Source organism: Pelodiscus sinensis, chromosome 12, assembly GCF_052426305.1.
Source record: "Pelodiscus sinensis isolate ZL-2025 chromosome 12, ASM5242630v1, whole genome shotgun sequence".
NCBI classification, from domain to species: domain Eukaryota; kingdom Metazoa; phylum Chordata; order Testudines; family Trionychidae; genus Pelodiscus; species Pelodiscus sinensis.
Window position 1 is genome coordinate 24,146,649 of NC_143063.1, and position 20,226 is coordinate 24,166,874.

At 44.6% G+C, this 20,226-nt stretch overlaps 1 protein-coding gene across 3 annotated transcripts in view; it reads right to left on the minus strand.

Annotated features, from left to right (window-relative positions):
- The window catches only part of GPT2 (glutamic--pyruvic transaminase 2), a 68,282-nt gene that overhangs the window by 14,659 nt on the left and 33,397 nt on the right, over window positions 1–20,226 (minus strand). For all 3 annotated transcript variants that reach the window (XM_075940194.2, XM_075940192.2, XM_075940196.2), the window contains 3 exons: window positions 11,349–11,438; window positions 9,153–9,261; window positions 455–588 (listed from right to left, as the gene is read on the minus strand). In XM_075940194.2, coding sequence (XP_075796309.1) covers window positions 455–588; window positions 9,153–9,261; window positions 11,349–11,438 — 333 coding nt within the window. The remainder of the gene's footprint in view (window positions 1–454; window positions 589–9,152; window positions 9,262–11,348; window positions 11,439–20,226) is intronic.

Consider the following 20,226-nt stretch of genomic DNA (forward strand, 5'->3'; position numbering starts at 1 on the left):
TACAGCTATTAGCTACTGCCTCTTGCAAAAGTGGGTTATGTATGACAACAGGATACCCCTCTCTTCCGCAGAAGTGTTTTTCAGTGAATCACTGCAGCAGTGCATATCCAGTATAGCCAAACTCTTAATCCTGTATGGCAAATTTTTCTACCTAAGACAGCTAATGCTAGTTGCCTACATCCATATTTAGGCACATAAAATGCTTTAGATGTCTTTATAAAGATTTTAGTGTCCATGGAGTTTCTGAAATCCTGTCTCTTACATTGGTCAGTTATGTGAGAATGAAAGTCAGATCAGAAACACTGGTGTATGTGATAGATCAGACATACAATTGTGCAAAAGAAGATCAGAATCATGCTCTATAGGACTATATTTCTTAAGGGATACGTCTAATGTACTACAGTTTATTTATGCGCAAAATATATACATACACACATTAACTTTTAACACTTACAAAAATTCCATCACTAGCTCCTGTAGTAAGGTATATATTGTCTGGATCTGCAGGAACTCCTCCATCTCGTCTTTCAATGTACGCAGCAACATCTTCACGGATGCAATTTACACCTTGACTGGCGCTGTATGATCCTGTGAGAAATAGAGAACATGAGCAGATATTCAAATGTACACAATCGTAAATCCTTAAATGCCCATTTTTGGGCATTAAAATTCCAAAGTTTGTGGTGTATGAGGTAGTTTGGATATATGAGAGTTTTATTATTTTCCCAGTACAGCAATTTTCTAAAGCAGAAAATGAAATAATACATTCACAGCATTGTAAGAGAAACACAGCCAGGGCTGCAAACCTGAAATAAATATTTCTGAAAGACAAAATAAATACGAAGACATTGGATTGCCAATACAAATTATCTAAAAGTTTGCCTTGCCATAGAAGTAGCAACCCAATTCTTCCCTTTAACCCTCACCCAATCCAAGTCACCTAAAAAGTCAACCAATTTAATTTTAAAAAAGGATCTGCTGTTTAAATAACAAGAGGATGGATGGAACCTGTCTGAATGGAATAATAACATAAAGGGTTTTTAAAACATTCTGAAACTTGTAAGAGTTTCATTTCAGCTTATACTGTGGCAGCACACAATCATACTGCTTTCCAATCTAAATCGCTTTTCAATTGTAGCAGAAGCAGCCAGGGTGACCAAAAGTGCTGTGTAAGATTATGGTACACAAGTTTCTGAAGCAGTTTAGAATCATAGTTGTAACAGTCTTAAAAAAGGCAGTGCATTGAGTTTTATAAATGCCATTGCTAAGTATGCACAAAAATAAACCTGCAGCAAACTGCAACATAAATTCAAGGTATAAGGCCTAGGGCTGATGGAGGCTGAAGTGACAAGTGCACAGCTAATTTAGCACCATGCCATGAAGCTGCAGGACATTTTTGGCTTTAGGTAGATTGATGGATGTAGGTGGACGTGGCTCACCTTCTGAGGGTGTGGTGAAGGTTTCCTTTAAGGATTGTGAAAACCTTCACCTAAGGGACAATATGGTGGGTTTTGGTTTTTGTTTCTATTGTTTTTCTGTGAGAGTTCATTCAAGAGTGTAGCAATTATTTGGTTTCACCCACAATGCACTGCAAACAACATTCTTAACTACCATGTAATTTATACCTACTTTGAGCAAGGTAAGTCAACAGCTATTATAAATTACCAACAACCCTGAAGTCTCCCTACAATTGTAGCAACAACGGAAAATGTTAGAGTATGTCTACACTACAGCGTTATTTTGAAATATCTTATTTTGAAATAGCTATTTTGAAATATCTTATTTTTAAATAACGCGTCTAGACACAAAATGCATTTCGAAATAGCATTTTGCTATTTCAAAATAGTGCATCCACACTGATAGGACGCTGAATCGTATTTAAGGCTGGCCGGAACCAGTTCTGGCAGGGCATCAGGTCAGGAGTTAGCCTCAGGCAGCAGCCACACAAGGTATCTGAGACTTGTGCTTAAAGGGACACCCCCGGAAAGCCAGTTCTCAGGTTTCCCTGCTTGCTTGCCTACCTCGCTGAGGGACAGCAAAACATTTTTTTCTCTGCGTGCTCTCGTTGCCCTCACTCAGGACACCACAGAACTCTGCAGCATGGAGCCAGAGCCGCCCCTGGGCACTTGGGTGCTTCTCCTGGATGTGTTGCTGCGAGCCTGGCAGCACGTTCTGCAGGTAGTAACAGTCTCCCTGGTGTGCCCCACTGGGGGCTTGTGCCTCATTCCTCCCTCACGTCCTTGCACTTACCCTTCCCTAACCCCCCTTCCTGCTATACAATAAAAGACACGTGTGTTCATTACAACAAAGCCTCTTTCTTGAACAAAACTGGGGTGGGGGGGAATGAACCTGAGGTGAGACTGGGGAAAGAAGGTGGAAGAGGGGAGGTGGGAGAGGGGAGGGGGAAACCTGGGAGGAGGGAGCTGGCAGGGGGTGGCCAGGGGAGGAAGGGGGAGGAGACGCTCAGGGCTGGGGTTCTCGCCAGCCCAACTGTCTCCCAGCTCCGCAGGTGCAGGGGCCTCGGCATCCCTGGGGGTGTGGGGAGGAAGAAGCGGGAGGGAGAGAAGGAGTGGAAGGAGGAGCGGTAGCTGGAGAGGCAGCAGGGGCTGGAGCAGCAGGATGCAGCAAGCTCTGCCCCAGGGTCGATGACCACCTGGGGGGGCACAGACCATCCTGCCCCCCAGGATGCGCTCCATGGCATCAAAATAGGGGCAGTGGCTGGGTCTGCCCCTGGTTGGGAGCTGCCCCCGTGGCCCTGGCATACGCCTGCCGCAGCTCCTTTATTTTCATGCGAACCTACTCCTGGGTTCGCATGTGGCCTGTGGTGGCCAGGCTGGCAGCCATCCGCCTGTAGACAGTTGCGTTCCTCCATTTAGTGCAGAGATCATGGACGTTGGAAGCATCCCCCCAAACCTGAATTAGGTCCCTGATCTCTGCACTGGACCAGGCAGGCGCCACCTTTTCCAGCCCCTGCAGGCTCCTGGGAGCTGGCAGACTGGTCCTGGGGAGTGGTGGAGGGCTGGCTGGCACAGGCTGCCTGGCTCATGCTGGGGCCACTGGGTCAGGTGCAGTGACTGCTGGCTCTGGGCTGTCAGGCTTGGAGCTGGCACAGGCACAGTGGCCAGAGTCTACCCCCTTTAAGGGCTGTGGGTAGGCGGGGAAGAGAGGCGTTTTCTTGGTTGTGCCCAGAGTGGCCACCAGGGCACCCTGGGAAAGGCTTGAGGCCCCCTATTTCGAAATAAGTGTCTATACACCGCTTATTTCGAAATAGCAATTTTGAAATTGGCGTTATTCCTTGTGGAATGAGGTTTACCACTTTTGAAATAAGCCCTCCGCTATTTCGAATTTATTTCGAAATAGTGGTTTGGCTGTGTAGATGCTAGGAAAGTTATTTCGAAATAACTTTGCTGTGTAGACATACCCTTAGAGAATTAGGATCATTGGTCCTGATATAGCTAAACTGATTTTAAAATACAGTTTGGCAATTTCCATGTTGGTCTGCCAAGCCTGTTCAAGACACCAGTTTTATTGTAGCTATAATTTTAACACAGTTCATCAGACCACAAAGCCAGGGTGGATAAGCACCGGCCCACGGGCCGGATCCGGTGTGCCAGTGTTAACCCCTGGTGGCCCCCACACTAATGTATTTACCTGCAAGTATGGGGGATCTGCAGGTACAGGGATCACAGCTCCTGTTGGCTGCGGATCACCATTCCTGGCCAATGGGAGTGCAATCACCTGTACCTGTGGAGGTGCAGGTAAATATAGTGGAAGCGGCCTACCAGGGGCTAACTCTGGTGAACTGCTGCTGTTTTATTGCCCACCCCGTCATAAAAGTATGTGAGGAAGTGCTATGTTTACAAAAAACAAGAAATGCTGAACGCTTAGCACTATGGTAATGACAGCTCCCAGTCAGAAAATGTACACACCTCATCTTAGACAAATATTCACAGTGGGCCGTTTGGGGGGCTAATCAGATTGGTGACTGGTGCACTATTTTGAAAACACATACATGACCGTCACACTTTTTCCATATATGCTGCCAGTTTTTATACATTTACTAGGGAGCTGCACGACCTGCTCACTATGCTTGCCAACTCCTCTCACTCTGGGGGTAGGTGTCCGGCCAAGGGGAGGGGGCAGGAGCAGGTTGGAGGTACGGGGTCTCAGTGGGCCAGGCTGCCCCAGTTCTCCCACCCCCCCACTTTCCCGATGGCCCCAGATCTCCTTCCCCTGGCCAGCCCCAGGTCTTCCCCCCTCCCCTGCTGCCAGGGAAGGCCGGACCCTGGCTCCTGCTCCCTACCCGAGCTGGCCCCAGTACTCCCCTGATGGCTGAGCTGCAGCGCACCAGCCCCGGCTCTCTGCCCAGTGCCTGGGGGAGGGGGGGCAGGCCAAGGCTGTGCCAGCCCCGGCTCTCCACCCTCCTTCCCCCCCAGCCACTGGGGAAGGTCAGACTGTGGCCATGCCTGTCCCCACCTGCTGGGGAGGGGAGGGCTAGGCCGTGGCCACAGGCAGCCCCAGCTCTCCACGTGAGCCCTGAGGAGGGCCAGGCTGGGAGTGAGTGGCACTTGGCTCCAGGGGACACAGAGTGATGTAATGATGTCACTCTGTTGTCCCGCAAGAAAATAAATTTATATATATAGAGAGATTGTTACAGTTAATCAGAAGGATAGTTGCTCATTACCACATACAATACTACAGAAGTACATTCCAGTCTGTAAAGTACAGAATGTCTGTTTATCCACATAATAGAAATGTAGCCGTGTTAGTCTACTCTAGCTGAAACAAAAAACAGGACTATGTAGCACTTTAAAGACTAACAAGATGGTTTATTAGGTGATGAGCTTTCATGGGCCAGACCCACTTCCTCAGATCAAATTGTGGAAGAAAATTGGCATGACCATATATACCGAAGGGATACAATAAAAAAAAAAAGTGAACACATATGAAAAGGACAAATCAAATTTCAGAACAGAGGGAGGATGAGGGGGGAGGTAAATGTCTGTGAGCTAATGATATTAGAGGTGATAATTGGGGAAGCTATCTTTATAATGGGTAAGATAATTAGCATCTTTGTTGAGACCTTGGCGTAAAGCGTTAAATTTAAGCATGAATGACAGTTCAGAGGATTCTCTTTCAAGTCTGGTGTTAAAATGTCTTTGAAGCAGGATGCAGGTAATCAAGTCATTGAGACAATGCTCTTTCTGGTTGAAATGGCAAGAAACGGTTTTTTCTTTGTGATCCTGTCTAATATCTGTTTTGTGTGCATTGATGCTTTGGCGAAGTGTCTGAGACATTTGTCCAATGTACACAGCAGACGGACACTGTCGGCACATGATAGCATAAATTATATTTCTGGATGAGCAGGAATATGTGTTCTTGATCTTATAACTGAATTGGTTAGGTCCGATAATGGCATCAGCAGAGTGAATATGTGGACAAAGCTGGCAACGGGGTTTGTTGCAAGGGAAACCAGGGTTGGTATTAGTGTGGTATGTGCTGTGGTTGTTGGTAAGAATCATCTTGAGGTTAGGTGGTTGTCTATAGGAGACTATGGGTCTGTCTCCCATAGCCTCTCGGAGTTTAGTATCCTGTTCCAATATAGGTTGTAGTTTATTGATAATGTATTGGACGGGTTTAAGTTGGGGGCTGCAGGTGATGACATGTGGTGTTCTATTGTTGGTTTTCTTGGGTCTGTCTTGAAGTAGATGATTTCCGGGTATTTGTCTGGCTCTTTCAATTTGTTTTTTTATTTCTCCGGGTGGGTAATTGAGGTTTATAAATGCTTGGTAAAGATCCTGGAGTTTCTGGTCTCTGTCAGTGGGATTAGAGCAGATGCGGTTGTATCGAAGGGCTTGGCTATAGACGATGGATCGTATGGTGTGTTCTGGATGGGAACTGGAGGCATGTAGGTAACTGTACGAGTCGGTGGGTTTTCTGTAGAGAGTGGTGTCTAATTTACCATTGGTGAATTGTACTGTGATATCCAGGAAATGGATCTCTCGTGTAGAATGGTCCAGGCTGGGATTGATGGTGGGGTGTAGGTTGTTAAAATCTCTGTGGAATGTCTCCAGTGTTTCTTGGCCATGGGTCCAGATCATGAAGATGTCATCGATGTAGCGTAAGTAGAGAAGGGATAAAAGGGGACAGGATCTGAGGAAACGTTGTTCTAAGTCAGCCATAAAGAACATGGATGGCCCCACAGTACGCTAACATCTTTTCTTCCACAATTTGATCTGAGGAAGTGGGTCTGGCCCACAAAAGCACATCACCTAATAAACCATTCCTCTTAAAATCAGGAATAAGGGATCTTTCGGAAAAGGCTTTATTTTCCGAAAGATCCCCGTCCAAAGTAGGAATAAGATCCTCCGGAAAAGGGCGCTTTTTCCGGAGGATCGGGGCCAGTGTAGACGCTCTTTTCCGGCTTTTCTAAAAGCCGGAAAAAAGCGGCGGACATTTTTATTTAAATGCCGCGGGGGATATTTAAATCCCCCGCGGATTTCCCTATTACGATCGCTGAAATTAACATGCCCCTTCCGGAAAAGGGGCCAATGTAGATGAGCCCATGAAGTATTGTGTGTGCTAATGTAACGACCACCAAGGCGGGATTTGAACCTGGGACCTCAGGAGCTGACTATAGGAGCCTCTACCCTCTGAGCTAAAAGCCAGCTGGCTCCCAGCCCATGCTGTAGAGGTCTCTTTGATCTTAACTGTTGCAGTGGTCTAGGTGCCACTTGCAGTACTCAGTAACCACACTAGGTGTGGGGGTTATACTAAGTATTATCTCTGTGCAGCATCAGCTTCTCTGTAGTATATAACAGAGCTGAACTAGCCTTGTTGCTACCCCTCAGTAGGGCTAAGATTTTGCCATGGATATTTTAAATAAAAATCATGAACAAGTCACAGGCAATAAAGAGAAACTGATGGAATCTGTGACCCATCAGTGACTTGCTAAAAATATCTGACGTAATAGGGTCTGCAGGTCCTCATACTGTTTGCTGGTCTGGGGTCGTCCACCGTGGGTTGGGTGTGGGAGCGCCAGTTCCCTCACTGCCCACAGCTGGGAACTGCAGGGGCCCCTGCTATAGGAGCTTGGAGGTTCCCCTGCAGGTCACGGGAGCAGGAGGTACGGGGTTCCTTTACCACCAGTGGCAGGCAAGGGCTGTAGGGTGCCCCTGCTACCTGCAGCAGCTGGGAAACTGTTGGGCTCCCTGCCAGGGTACTCTACAGCTCACGACCACTGCAAGCTGAAGTCCCAGAGATCCCTGGAAGCCATGGCCATGACTTCTGCGACCTCCATGACTGCAACCTATGAGCCACAGAACAGAACAACTGTTTCCACAGCTTGTGGTTTAGACATAGGCATAGGCATGTTGTACAAAAAGGTCAGTTTAATTCATGGGTTCGCTATTATTTTTTGTAGTGTGGCTCACCGTTTAAAAGAGATTGAGAGACCCCTAATAGAAAAGGACTCAAGTATTTTTATTTTACTGCAATTTAAAAGTTGAAATAAGGAGAGCCAGCACCATACGTCCAAACTCTTCTCCATGAACCACTAGGAAGTGCTCAGACCAGTTCACATGACCACATAAAAACCAATACAAAAAAAGATGAACTTATGAACTATGTGTAAACAAAAAGATAAAAATGAAAGCTGAACTGACACTGGATGAATTGTTTGACTTCCTCTGAATGTGCCTGACTGCTAACCAAACCACTAATTATATTCAATTTTATAGGACCGACTACCACAACAACGAGGCACTGCAATCACAAAAATTAGGAGATGCATCAGTTACCCTAATATGTACTTTGAAATGTCACCCCTAGTCTCTTTTCATATTGGAAAGGAGTTTATCAGGTCTGTCAGATTGTTCAGGTACTGTGCAATACTACCCCGTGGCTAAAGCACTATATTTAGAGTAGTAACTCAAATAGGAGCTCCCAGATACAATCAAGGGGCTAAGTTGCTGGATGGACAAAAAGGACCTGTCCCCCTCAATAGGTAAATATATATTGGACAGTAGGCTGAAGACAACTATTTTGGAACCTGAGTATGTTCTTAGGGCTACTTTATCTTGCAAACATGGTTGATTGCAGCCATCATTAAGATGACTATATGGATAATGGCAGAATACATTTTTCAACCATGTGGACATGCAATTTATACACCTTAGACCACAGGCTCTCAAACTTTTTTCCAATAGGTACAACACCCCACTACTGACATCTTGAGGAAAATTAATTTTAATAATTACATAAACTCTAACACTGTAAACAAAGACTGTGCATGATTCCTTTTCATTTTAATGTAAACTATCGTAATGACAGAAATCCCTAACAATATACACTCAAAGAAATGCCTCAAGATCTTTGAAACTGAACAGTTTGACTGGAGAACGCAGCTGTGCCAATTAGAGATGTAAGCGGTTAGTTGACAGAAATGTATCGGTTTGCACTATTGATTAGTCACAGCCTTCTCCCCTTCCCCCTCGCCATTCTACATTATAAAGTTTCAGAGGGGGAGCCTGTAACAGGAAAAACTTAAAACACAACAAATAGTTTAGTAGCACTTTAAAGACTAACAAAACATGTAGATGGTATCATGAGCTTTCATGGGCACAGCCCACTTCTTCAGATGACCTGAGTAGCTCATGATACCATCTACATGTTTTGTTAGTCTTTAAAGTGCTACTAAACTATTTGTTGTTTTATAAGTTTTTGCATTATAAAGGATGGGGAAGCCAGAGCTGTTACTGGGGCAGTCCCTGGTCTCTGGAAGGTCTCTGGTTAGTCAGCACAACCTCCACTTCCCCTGCTGCTGCTCTGCATTATAAAGGACAGGGAACTTTGTAACGGGTTACCTAGAAATGTATTTATAGTAAGCGTCTTGCTGAGAAGTTTGCTTACTGCTTGACTTCTCAACAACAAACACCAGTGGTTGCCTACCATTTTCAGTTTCAACCCTACCTTGATAGTAGAGAATGCTGTAAACACCTCCACATACACCATTCCACAGACCACTACCTCCCCGCCCACATTCATATAATTATATCCTTTCTAAAAGGCCCATCACTGCACAGTCTTAAGATGGTAAAACAGGAAATAACAGATCTATAATTACAAACAAATTATGCAAATAAACATCTTACCTAAGCTATTCCCGCCACACCCTTGCAAGATCCGTCTGGCTCTCTTCTTAGAGTCTTCAGGAAAGCTTGGGCTGTCCAACAAGTTTGGGTATGTACAAAGTGCAACCACCTACAGTATCAAGAAAATCTTTGTAAACTGACTATTGCTATTGACTGCTCATTGCCACTAGCTATTTTGAAGTTGTTAATATGAAAGTAAGCTAAAGAATATAAATAAATTAGGTCTCAAACTCTTGATCTTCTATATATATATATATATATATATATATATATATATATATATATATATATATATATATATATATATATATATATATATTCTCCCTTCTCTCCAAAACATAATAATGTAAATATTTGCCATCAGAGTTTGGAACCCAATTAAAAATACTGAGAGCAGCAAATGTCTTTTTTTCTTGTTGTAATACAGTTGATCGAGATTGGGGCCCCACTGGGCTAAACACTGTATAATCAGATATCAAGAGATTCCTGTTCTGAGAAATGTACAATCTCAATAGAAAAAGGACTGAAGGAATAGTTATTTCTAGCACCAGTTTAAATATAAGGATCAGAACAGAAGATGACTTGTCCAAGGTCACACAGAAAGTCTGAGGAAGAAGTGGGAAAAGAACCTCAGTCTCCTGAGTCCCAGCCCTATCACAGGTCTCTCAAATAACTTTTGCATCTTTATTTTACCAATATGAAATTGCTAAAAATATTTAAATAAAAAATGAAGGGAGAGCAGAGGGTCGAAGCAGAGCCATGCGCTAAAAGAAATAAACTGTGGTGAAGAAAATTTAAGCCACTGTGAGGGAAATCAAGAGGTCCCTGCTGAAAGGAGCTTCCATTTGTTTCAATCTCTGTCTCATTTTGCATTCATTCACCACGATGACATAGATAAGTCATAGTATTCTTGCTGGGCAGCAATGGAAGTAGAATTAATGCATGTATGTGTATCACAGGGAGAAGGGACCCTGAGCTCAGAGCTGTTATTTGATATTTTAGCTGATCAAAGTTAATTTGCTATAATGAGTTGTATCTTTATGAAAGGTAATGGAGTTTGCTAAATGGACTTTTAAAAAATTGTATATATATATATATATATAAAAAAAATTGTGAGCCACACTGCTTTTATCATCTGTGTTTGTACAGCAACTATACAATGTGGCCCTGATTCCAATTGGGACCTTCGAGTGATGCCATAATATTCATAAATAAAATGGAATTTGAGGATTTTACATGCGTAAATGCATAAGATGTTCTTTAAAAATGTATTGTAGCTACAAGTATTCAGTTGTTCTTGCTTTGGTATAGTTTCTACAACAGAACCCATGTATTTAGCATCCAAGCATTCTTCAAAACTAGCCCAGACATGTTAAGATATTAAGGACCTTAAAAGATGCATGCAACTGAAATTGTACCTGCTAAGACTGACTGCTGTAAACTGAGATCTGCTATGCATTTCATTTCCCTCATGCATATGCAAATATTTAGTCAGCAGGCTCAAAAGCAATATTTGAACACATAAATCAGGCACATGTAATTGGATGCATACTGTTTGTACACACTTTAGAAAAGCAAGGCCCTAAAAGAACACTGTTGATTTTAAAACAGTCTATTTTTCCCTTACCTATATTACCAATAACTGGTTTGCTGGCTGAAAATGTGAGTAAAGTAGCAGGTGAGAGCAGGCTGGGACATTTCAGGGGCGTAAAACAGGGAGAAAGAATACTGTAGACTAGGCTCACATGCAAAAGAGAGCCACAGTGGGGACTACTAGAAGGCAAACTATTAGCATTTTGATGATAAAGGCACTACTGGAGAAGCTATACTGGCAGCTCCATGTATCACACCCTGTGTATGTATACAAATAAAATCCATCCGTTCACACAAGCAAGCAAACAAACATGAAACATGCATAGGCTATAAAGCACAACTGATAATAGTGATAAAACAATTGGGTTGTTGTGCATTACTGTCATATTGGGGGCAATCAAGCACTTAGCTGCAACAAGTTTCTCCAGAAAATCACAGGGTCTGAAATTGTGTGATATTCCATAGAGTCATGGTGTCCAACCAGTTCTGAAACTGTAGCCACTAACTAGCCATACTCAAACGACCAAATAGCCACATATGGCTACTGGCTAACACCATGGCTATACCAGATATAGAAACAATATTGTTTTATAAAACCATTACCTGACGAAGGAAGGTGATGGGCTGCTGTCCCATTGCATGTGCATCACCAATGTTAGCCTTAATGACCTCAGTAAAAGGCTTTTTGATTCCCTGAAGTGAGACAATTCACAATGCACTGTTAGTTCTGAAGTAGACCAAGTGTTTCTATAATCTGTTTTTATTTTACCACTTAACTGCATTAGTTTAAAAACAGATATAATTAAAGCAGTACAACAACAGAATAGCGGCAGAGTTAGACTGATGTAAAGGTGTTAACATTGGTATAGTTTATTTCTTATAATTCAATAATAATAAATTAGTAATATGTAACTTTTCACTACATTTTCCATCAACAGATCTCAAAGCATTTTGCAAAGGAAAAACAAGACACATTTTCAACACATGCCTCTAATTTTACCCACACAATTGCAATATAAATGCAAAAGATGAATTTGAATGGGTATGTGTGTGTATTTCTGGGTACAGGTGCAATTTGAGGCCCTTACATTTTTTCCCTCTTTTACCACTAATGAACAAACAAACATGAAGATAGAACAGTGGTTATGCTTAGTTAAGGAAAAATGTCCCTTAAACTGCTATGATCCTAGGAGGCCCTCAATACCAATGGCAAAGGGCACACATAAAATAACTCCCATTAGGTCTGACACTTTCATTGACCCAACACCTTGTTTTTATAAAAAGTTACACTTAAGATGTCATATGCAACCAGTAACATGCAGGCCATTAGTATTATCACATAATATATGTAGGAGTGATTTATAAATAATTATCAATGTCTAGTGAAAATATGTTGTTAAAAGATACTCTGCAAGTAACACATAAACGCAGCCTGCCCTACACAAAGGAATGTTATTTTGCCTCCTTTCCTATGTCTACAATGTAAATTGAACCAGGTAACAACACATCAGAGGACAACAAAAGGTACATCTGCAATGTAAGGCACAGAACTCAATGAGCAGGGAAAAACATTTTAGTGATCATGATGGGGGATGGATCCTGCATCCCCAGGAAAACTTCCAGGCTCTTGAAATGAAGACAGTAGACTTTGGGAAGTATAAATAAAGGCAAAGAACTGACTGCTGGAGGCAGGCTGGAGCTGGGCTAGGGTGCGGTAGCTGTGGGAGAAGGGGAGGGCTTGCTCTGGGGCACTGTTTTCCTGCTTCGGAGGAGGGCAGGTGGTGCAGAACCACCTTCCATCCCCTCTGCCGCCTTCACCTGGGAGCCCCAACCCTGCCTCCTCCAGCCCACAGCTCTCTACCCTGTTGCGTAGCCCCAGCCCTGCAGCCTCGGCACTCCCTGCTCCACTCGCCTCCCTTTCTGCCTCGCGGTGCCCCCGGCAGGTGGGCTAAAGACGGCACTGAGCCCACCCCTACTTGTCTTTTGGGACATCCCAGCCCGTTGTCCTGCTGAGCTTGGCTCTCCCGCCCCCTCCAGCACTGTGTTCACAGCAGATTAATACAGATACAGACACAGACCAGATCAGATCAGCCCTGGAAAGGCTCATCACAGGGACTTTCCACAGGACCCAGGTTCACAGCCTCAAAAGGACTAGAACCCCACATAAATCTGTGCCCAGTTGGCACTGTGGTCAAGGACCAGACTGCAGTCAAGGGCCAGAAGCAGGGGCGGGGTGAAGGTTTTGGGGCAGGGAAGCTAATTACCTGGTGTGCTGGCATGCAATATGGCCGAGTCCCTGCCCTGATGGCCACTCCCATGGTGGTACAGCTGTCCCCAATGGCCACTACGCAGGATAGCCCTCCTCCGTGGGCTCGCTTTCCTCACTCTCAGTACTATGTCCCTCCAAACAGCCCCTCCCTTTCCATGTTATAGAAAACAGTCCTTTTCCTGGAACTTCTGGTTGTCCTGGCACCAGGGGCAGCCTGTGGCTTACAGGCAGACTCGGCTGCCGCCTAGGGTGCTGTTGCCCGGGTCGCCCGATGATGACGTCACGGGGTCACCCGGGACGCCCGCCGATGATGTCAGGCCATTGACGGCCCTGCAGGCGGGGGCGCCGATCACGCACTCTGCCTGGGGCGCCAGCTGCCGCAGCCGGCCTCGGGCCATTCCTGCCTGGCACAACCAAACCCTGACTTTGCTTTCAGTTAGAAGAGGAAACTGCATACCAAATTTGGTGCCCCTAGCCTCTTACCATTTAGGAGGAGTTCTTGAACAAATGTACCGACAGACAGACAGACAGACAGACAGAGACAGACAGATCTTTGTTAATAAACATTCTTATTTTAATACAAAACTATCTCAGTTTTGTACATTAAAGTGAAGGGTGGAGTCCTTGGCTAAATTGGATATCAATGTGTAGACGATGACACGAGTTAGATGGAGGGGGGAGGCAGCTGGTGCCCATGGGAAGTAAGCTTTAAAGCCAGCCCCCACGAGCACCAGAGCCACCTTCCCCTGCCCCTCATGCTGCTGCCTCTGATAGGCAAGGGGGGCAGGAGGGAGCCGATACACACGAGGAGCCAGCTTTCAAGACAGCTCTCTACGTGTGCTGGCTTCCTGGACCTGTCTGCCTCCCTTGCTGCCTTCCACAGCACCAGCTCGTCCTCAGCACTGACTCCTGCCTTACTCCCCCTGTGCTGCTGTCTCTATCGTGCCCCTGCCACAAGGGGTCCGAGCTCCCTGGGAACAGAGGCTGCTGTGCATCCCATGGAGCAGCCTCTGACAACTGCGTGTTGAGGCCCACCGCAGCAGCAGGCCCTGTCCGTGGGGGGGGGGGGGTCTGAGCTTTGGCATCCCACAGACAGGGGCTGCTGCCACCCTGTGCTCAGCGTGGGGCAGCAGGCAGGAGCTGGTCTGCACAGGAAGCTGGTTTTTAAACCGCTAACATTTTTATACAGTTACATGTCAGTTCAATTACACCTTATCTAACATCCTTAAAATTAACAGGCTGCATGATCTGTCTCTGTGGGTGTAGCAAACTTAACTTCAGCATCCAGTAAGAGAATGTACACTGCCAGGAAAATGGTTTAGGGGAGACTCAGAACTGGAAAGGTTCTTGGTCTCTCACTGCAAGAAGTAACCAGGCTGATAGAAGCCATGCTGACATCACTGTGCTTTCTGCATAGTATCAGGGCTCTGAATCAACGCTGCAAACACGGAAGCACCCACGGCACATGACAGGTGATGACACAGATCCTTAATGGTTTGGGTAAAACACCTTATTGTTACACTTGTATAGTAAGTACAAACTCTAGTAAAAGAAATACTTTAAGCACAAATTTCAGGTGATTACATACCAGTTTAGGAGGAAAAGTTATTTACTTGTTACCATAATATAAGAACTAGGGGGTCACCAAATGAAATTAATGGGCAGCAGGTTTAAAACAAATAAAAGGAAGCTCTTTTGCATACAGCGTACAGTCAACCTGTGGAACTTCTTGCCTGAGGAGGTTGTGAAGACTAGGATTATAACAGGGTTTAAAAGAGAACTAGATAAATTCATGGAGGTTAAGTCCATTAATGGCTTTTAGCCAGGATGGGTAAGGAATGGTGTCCCTAGCCTCTGTTTGTCAGAGGGTAGAGATAGATGGCAGGAGAAAGAGCGCTTGATCATAACCTGTTTGGTTCACTCCCTCTGGGGCTCCTGGCATTGGCCACTGTCGGCAGACAGGATACTGGGCTGGATGGACCTTTGGTCTGACCCAATATGGTCCTTCTTATTTTCTTATGACTTTAGAAATATTTTATAAATATTTCCAGGCTTTGTTGATACAGGTGTTGACCCAAGTTTAAAGAACCCTGCTACCAACAATGCCTGAAAGTTAAAGAGAACCTTTCCTGCGCTATGAAAAACAGAATTAGGAATAGTTGCTAGATTCTATTATGATCCAATAGGGTTTTAGGTCAGGAGTGTCAAACTCCCAGGCACCCAAGCCATCCCCCACTGCAGCAATTATGCAAAATCTGGCCCAAGAATCTTGACGGGGGGAGGAGGGCGCTGTCTTACTGTTCACCAAGCCTCCCCCCCTTCCCTATGGCTCCTGCTGCCACAGGGTATGCAGAGGGTCCACCTGCTGCTGCTGTTGCTACATTGCACCAGGCTTCCTCGGTGATCCCCAAAGCCGCATCGTCAGGGGATGAACTGCCATGAGGGAGAAAGGGCAGGACAATGGGGGGAAGGGGTGAGGCTTGGGGAATGGGAATGGACAACCCTCCCCAGCCCATCGGGACAGACTGCACAATTGCCCCAGCGAGTGATGGCCCATAGGCCGGGCATTTGAGACCCCTGTTTTAGCTAAAGCTTGATCCAGCCTCTATGGATAGGGCTAAAATCATGGTGAAATCAAGTTTAAATGGAGACGTTAGTAGATACCAAGGCTGCAATTCACTTTTTAAATGGATTTCACTTCCATCTGGCCCACTCACACTCTCCAGCTCAGTCATAATGCCAACTACACACTTCTCACTTTAACACTTCTTTTCTGAGTAATCAGTGAAGCCCCAGGTCATAATAAGAACCTAGCTCAGCCACAGTCAGCTTTAAACAGGCCTCATAAAGAACCAAGCTGAGAGCCACACTGAGCATTTGGGTTCAGGGTTTTGCATCTATTGCAGCTATATTTGCAGGGGCATACTGCAAATGACCAGAAACAAGTAGTCTAATACACCAGAACACAGTTAATCTTAAATTGCACAGACATAGCCACCTGCACTTCTCACCCTGCCCAAATGCAACAAAAGTCTTACACATCTATCCCTTAATATAATCTGAGATAAAAGAATAGTTCTAGAATCTGATGGTAGGCCATGAGGAAAGAGAAGCCAGATGATGCAATGGGAGACCATAATGCTCCCTCTGTACCTTGAGATCCCCCACAACAAAGCCTTTATACATTTCTAACCAGTCTGTAATTTCTTTCGTACCCCCTTCTTCCTCTCCAAACAGGACCTGAAACTACATCAGACAGGTAGGCAGGATGAAAGGAGGGGTTTTGGGCTCAGCAGGGTTGGCTAGGGTACCTGAACAGGAAAGAGGGAAGGGAGGAGAAGCAGAATGACTTGAGGAAAAAATAGAAAAAATGTTAAACAAGTTTAGTTCTTTTGACAACTTGTTTATGCCTCCTTATTAATGTTTGTGTCTTGTCTAGTTAGACTGCAAGCTCTATGGCTAGAAAATGTGTCATACTCTATTATGTGTTTGCACAGATACTAGGACAACGTGGCCTTGACTGGAAATTTTAGGTACTGACTAATGTTAATAGTAACAGCACTAGCATTTAAAATGCTTGATCTATGAAATCTAAAAAACTGGCTGTTTTTTTCTAGCCATACTTCTCATGTGAGGAACTGAATCCACTATGAGACTAGAACATAAAAACATAAGAACGGCCATACTGAGTTAGAGCAATGGTCCATCCAGTCCAGTATCCTGTCTGCTGACAGTGGCCAATACCAGTGCTCCAGAGGGAGGGATCACAACAGATAATCCTCATGTGATCCCTCCCCTGTCACCAACCTCCAGAGAAACAGAGGCTAGGGACACCATTTCTACCTATCCTGGCTAATAGCCATTGATGGACCTAACCTCTATGAATTTATCTAGCTCTTTTTTGAACCCTGTTAAAGTTCTAGCCTTCACTGCATCCTCTAGCAAGGAGTTCCACAGCTTGACTGTGCACTGAGTGAAGAAAAACTTCCTTTGGTTTGTTTTAGACCTGCTGCCTATTAATTTCGTTTGGTGACCCCTAGTTCTTTTATTGTGGGAATAAGTAAATAACTCTTCCTTATTCACTTTTTCCATACCAGTCATGATTTTACAGACCTCTATCATATCCCCCCTTAGTCTCCTCTTTTCTAAGCTGAAAAGTCCAAGTCTTTTTAATCCTTCATATGGGACCCGTCCAAACCCCTAATCTCTTCACATGGGAGCTGTTCCAAACCCCTAATTATCAGACTAGAGGGAAAGCACTTGAACACGAGCTTGTAATCAGAGCTCTCTTTAAAAGAAAAAGAAAAAAGAAGGGGGAGGGAGCACTAACTGCATTGATCAGTAGGACCAGGCAATGTGACTGCCTTCTTTTGTTTGCCTCCAGTGTTCTGAACAGGACTTACTATTACATTTCTTTATCAAGAAGTCAATGGATAGCAACAATGATGGCCATGGGTGAGATCTTTGTCAATTTCTGTTATTGCAGATGATGCCATTCAGGCAAATAACATTCAAGCTTCCTTTGGAACTGAGCAAGTAGAGGCAAGACACAGCTGGAAGGTCTTACCTTAGGTGCATGCAATAGACTCAAAGAATGTGTTTTTCAAAATATTAAGCCAAAACAATTTAAAAGACACGCCCTTTTTGCTTGTCAAGAGAGCCTTCTCGGTTTATTAATGCTGTCAGGAGAAGTGCTTGGAATGAATTACAGATCCCTCATAATTCAAAATCTGATTTTTAGGGTTCAGTAGTTTTATTGTATCTGAATTGCATTCATGTCTGTTCCTCAGCATCAAGTATCATTTCTGACTAAATATGCATTCTTCAAATAAGATGGAGGTCCACTGAGAACAAAGGCCACCTGTAATTTTAAACTAAAAATCAAATGAATACAAAAAGGCACAAAGAAATGGCCAAAATCAACTGTGGCAAATGTAGCCAAAACTTCAGTTGACAGTGGTAGCAGTTGCTCTAGCTTACAACAAGGCTGGATTTGGTTCACTGTGTTGGAGGATGGAATTTTGCCTGCTTGTTCTGAGCTGTAAAACACAGTTCAAAAGGAACCATGTAACCACTCCCCACCCATATATTAACAAAACTGGAACAGAAACTTCCTGACAAACAAGACAAATGATCAACACACAAAAAGCCATGCAGCTTTCCCCACTTTTCATCCATGAATGTTACCACATTCCTTGTTTTTTTTTAAAAAAAGGAGGTATACAGAAGCCACTTCTCCATGTAGTGAAGTACAAGAGACTAACCTTTCCTCATGTGAGGCAAGGGCTCCCATCTTAGATTTTAAAGGGGGGAGGGGAAGAGATTAACGTAATGGGGTCTATCCAATCTCATGGCATGAAGGGCCTGAACTGCAGAAATGTAAATATACAGGCAGTCCCCGGGTTACATGGATCCGACTTACATCGGATCCCTACTTACAAACGGGGTGAGGCAACCCGCACTAGCTGCTTCCCCCCCAGCAGACCAGGGAGACGCGAAGCTAGCGCTCCCCCCCCCTCCACAGCAGACCAGGGAGACGCGGAGCGGCTTTTCTCAGCAGACACCTCAGCTTGAGAATAAAGGACTGAGGGAAGTGAGGTGTGGGAGAATAAAACTGAGCTCTGGAGAAATGTTTGGCTAGAGTTTCCCCTACAATATGTACCAGTTCCGACTTACATACAAATTCAACTTAAGAACAAACCTACAGTCCCTATCTTGTACGTAACCCGGGGACTGCCTGTACTACCGTAAATTAGTGCATATAACCCGCGCACTAGTATTACCCGCACCTCAGTATAACCCGCGGTTTTCCCCGATTGAGTAAAAAAAGTCTTATATACCCCACGCACATGTATAGTCAGCGCGAGATGGACTGCGGGTATTGTTAATGCAAAGCACCTGTAATCAAGTGTTAATGAGCCGCTAAGTAGCACTGAGCAGGCTACAACCCTTATCGCTGGTATAGAACCCCTTTGAACCACACCGCTTTATTAATTTATTCCTTCAGTGTTTTTAAGTTGTATTTTAAACTTTTTAAACTTATTCTTTTACTAGTTGCACAGTAAACTAATTAATTTTAATGTATTTTAATATAACTGCCCCTATTATTAAATTAAAATATGCTGCTTCTCTCAAGTAAGAGTCAGTCTTATCTTCCTTTCAGTAAAAAAAACAACCTGTATTACACGCAGACGAGTATAACTTGTCGGGGGGTGTAGCCAGACATGAACCCCATCTTGGTTTCCGCCCCTCCCCCCCCAGAGAGAAAGAGAAAGGCAGTCAGTCTTTGATGCCCTGGGAACGCAGGTGTGCTGCCTGTCCCTGATTCTACCATAAACAGAAACCAGACAGTAAATGGGCTAGCTGACAACCCGGGACCTCCCGTCGCCCTGATGGCTAGTACCAGTAATTGACACGCCTGCACTGTCCCAGGAGAGGAATCTTCGCCCATCACATACCAGAGGTGCCCAATGTCTGCATTTTCCCAGGTGTAAATTATGCTTTGCACCCTTCGTGGGAAACTTGGTGTTCAAAGCCATTTTTCCTAATTGGCCACTTGAGACCAGGAAGAAGCCTACATGACCCAAGGGGTATAAAAAGAGGTTCAGAAGCCCACCCCATTTGAGCTCCAATCACCTATACCTGCTGGCAGGTATTGATTGTCTCCCGAGGTCTGTGGGACGCTCAACCTCGCCCTACTTCTTCCCGAGGGATTGAGAGAAAGACGCTGGCCACGCCAAGTCTGGAATGCAGGGGTGAGTATATATACCTGCTAGGTGTCTATTTTGCATGCATTTAATAAGAGCTCAGAGAACCAAAGGGGTTTCATGGTACCTATAAGTGACTTCTTAGTGTAATTTCTGTCCTGTCCTTTGTAGTGGCTGTGTTATCTGTAACACAGCAGTAGCATTTAACAGCTAAGTTTACCCTGTAACAATAAAATAGTAACTGTTTAAGCTTTTAACCTGACTCCTTCAGTTGCCGTAACAGAACCAGGCACAATTTAAAAGAACTTCAGCCGGTCTTAAGGGACAGATATAGGGAGAGCTTGGGCGTTTGGATTTGTGTCACTCCCAGGTGGCAGATCCATTGGGGCACTTCTCAGCCTCCCCCAGGCTGCCCGCTGCGAAGGAATCACGGATTCTAGCAGCTAAAATCTGAAGTCTAATAAGCTCTCCCTGTAAACTTATTGGGGCGCCCGTCAACCTCTTC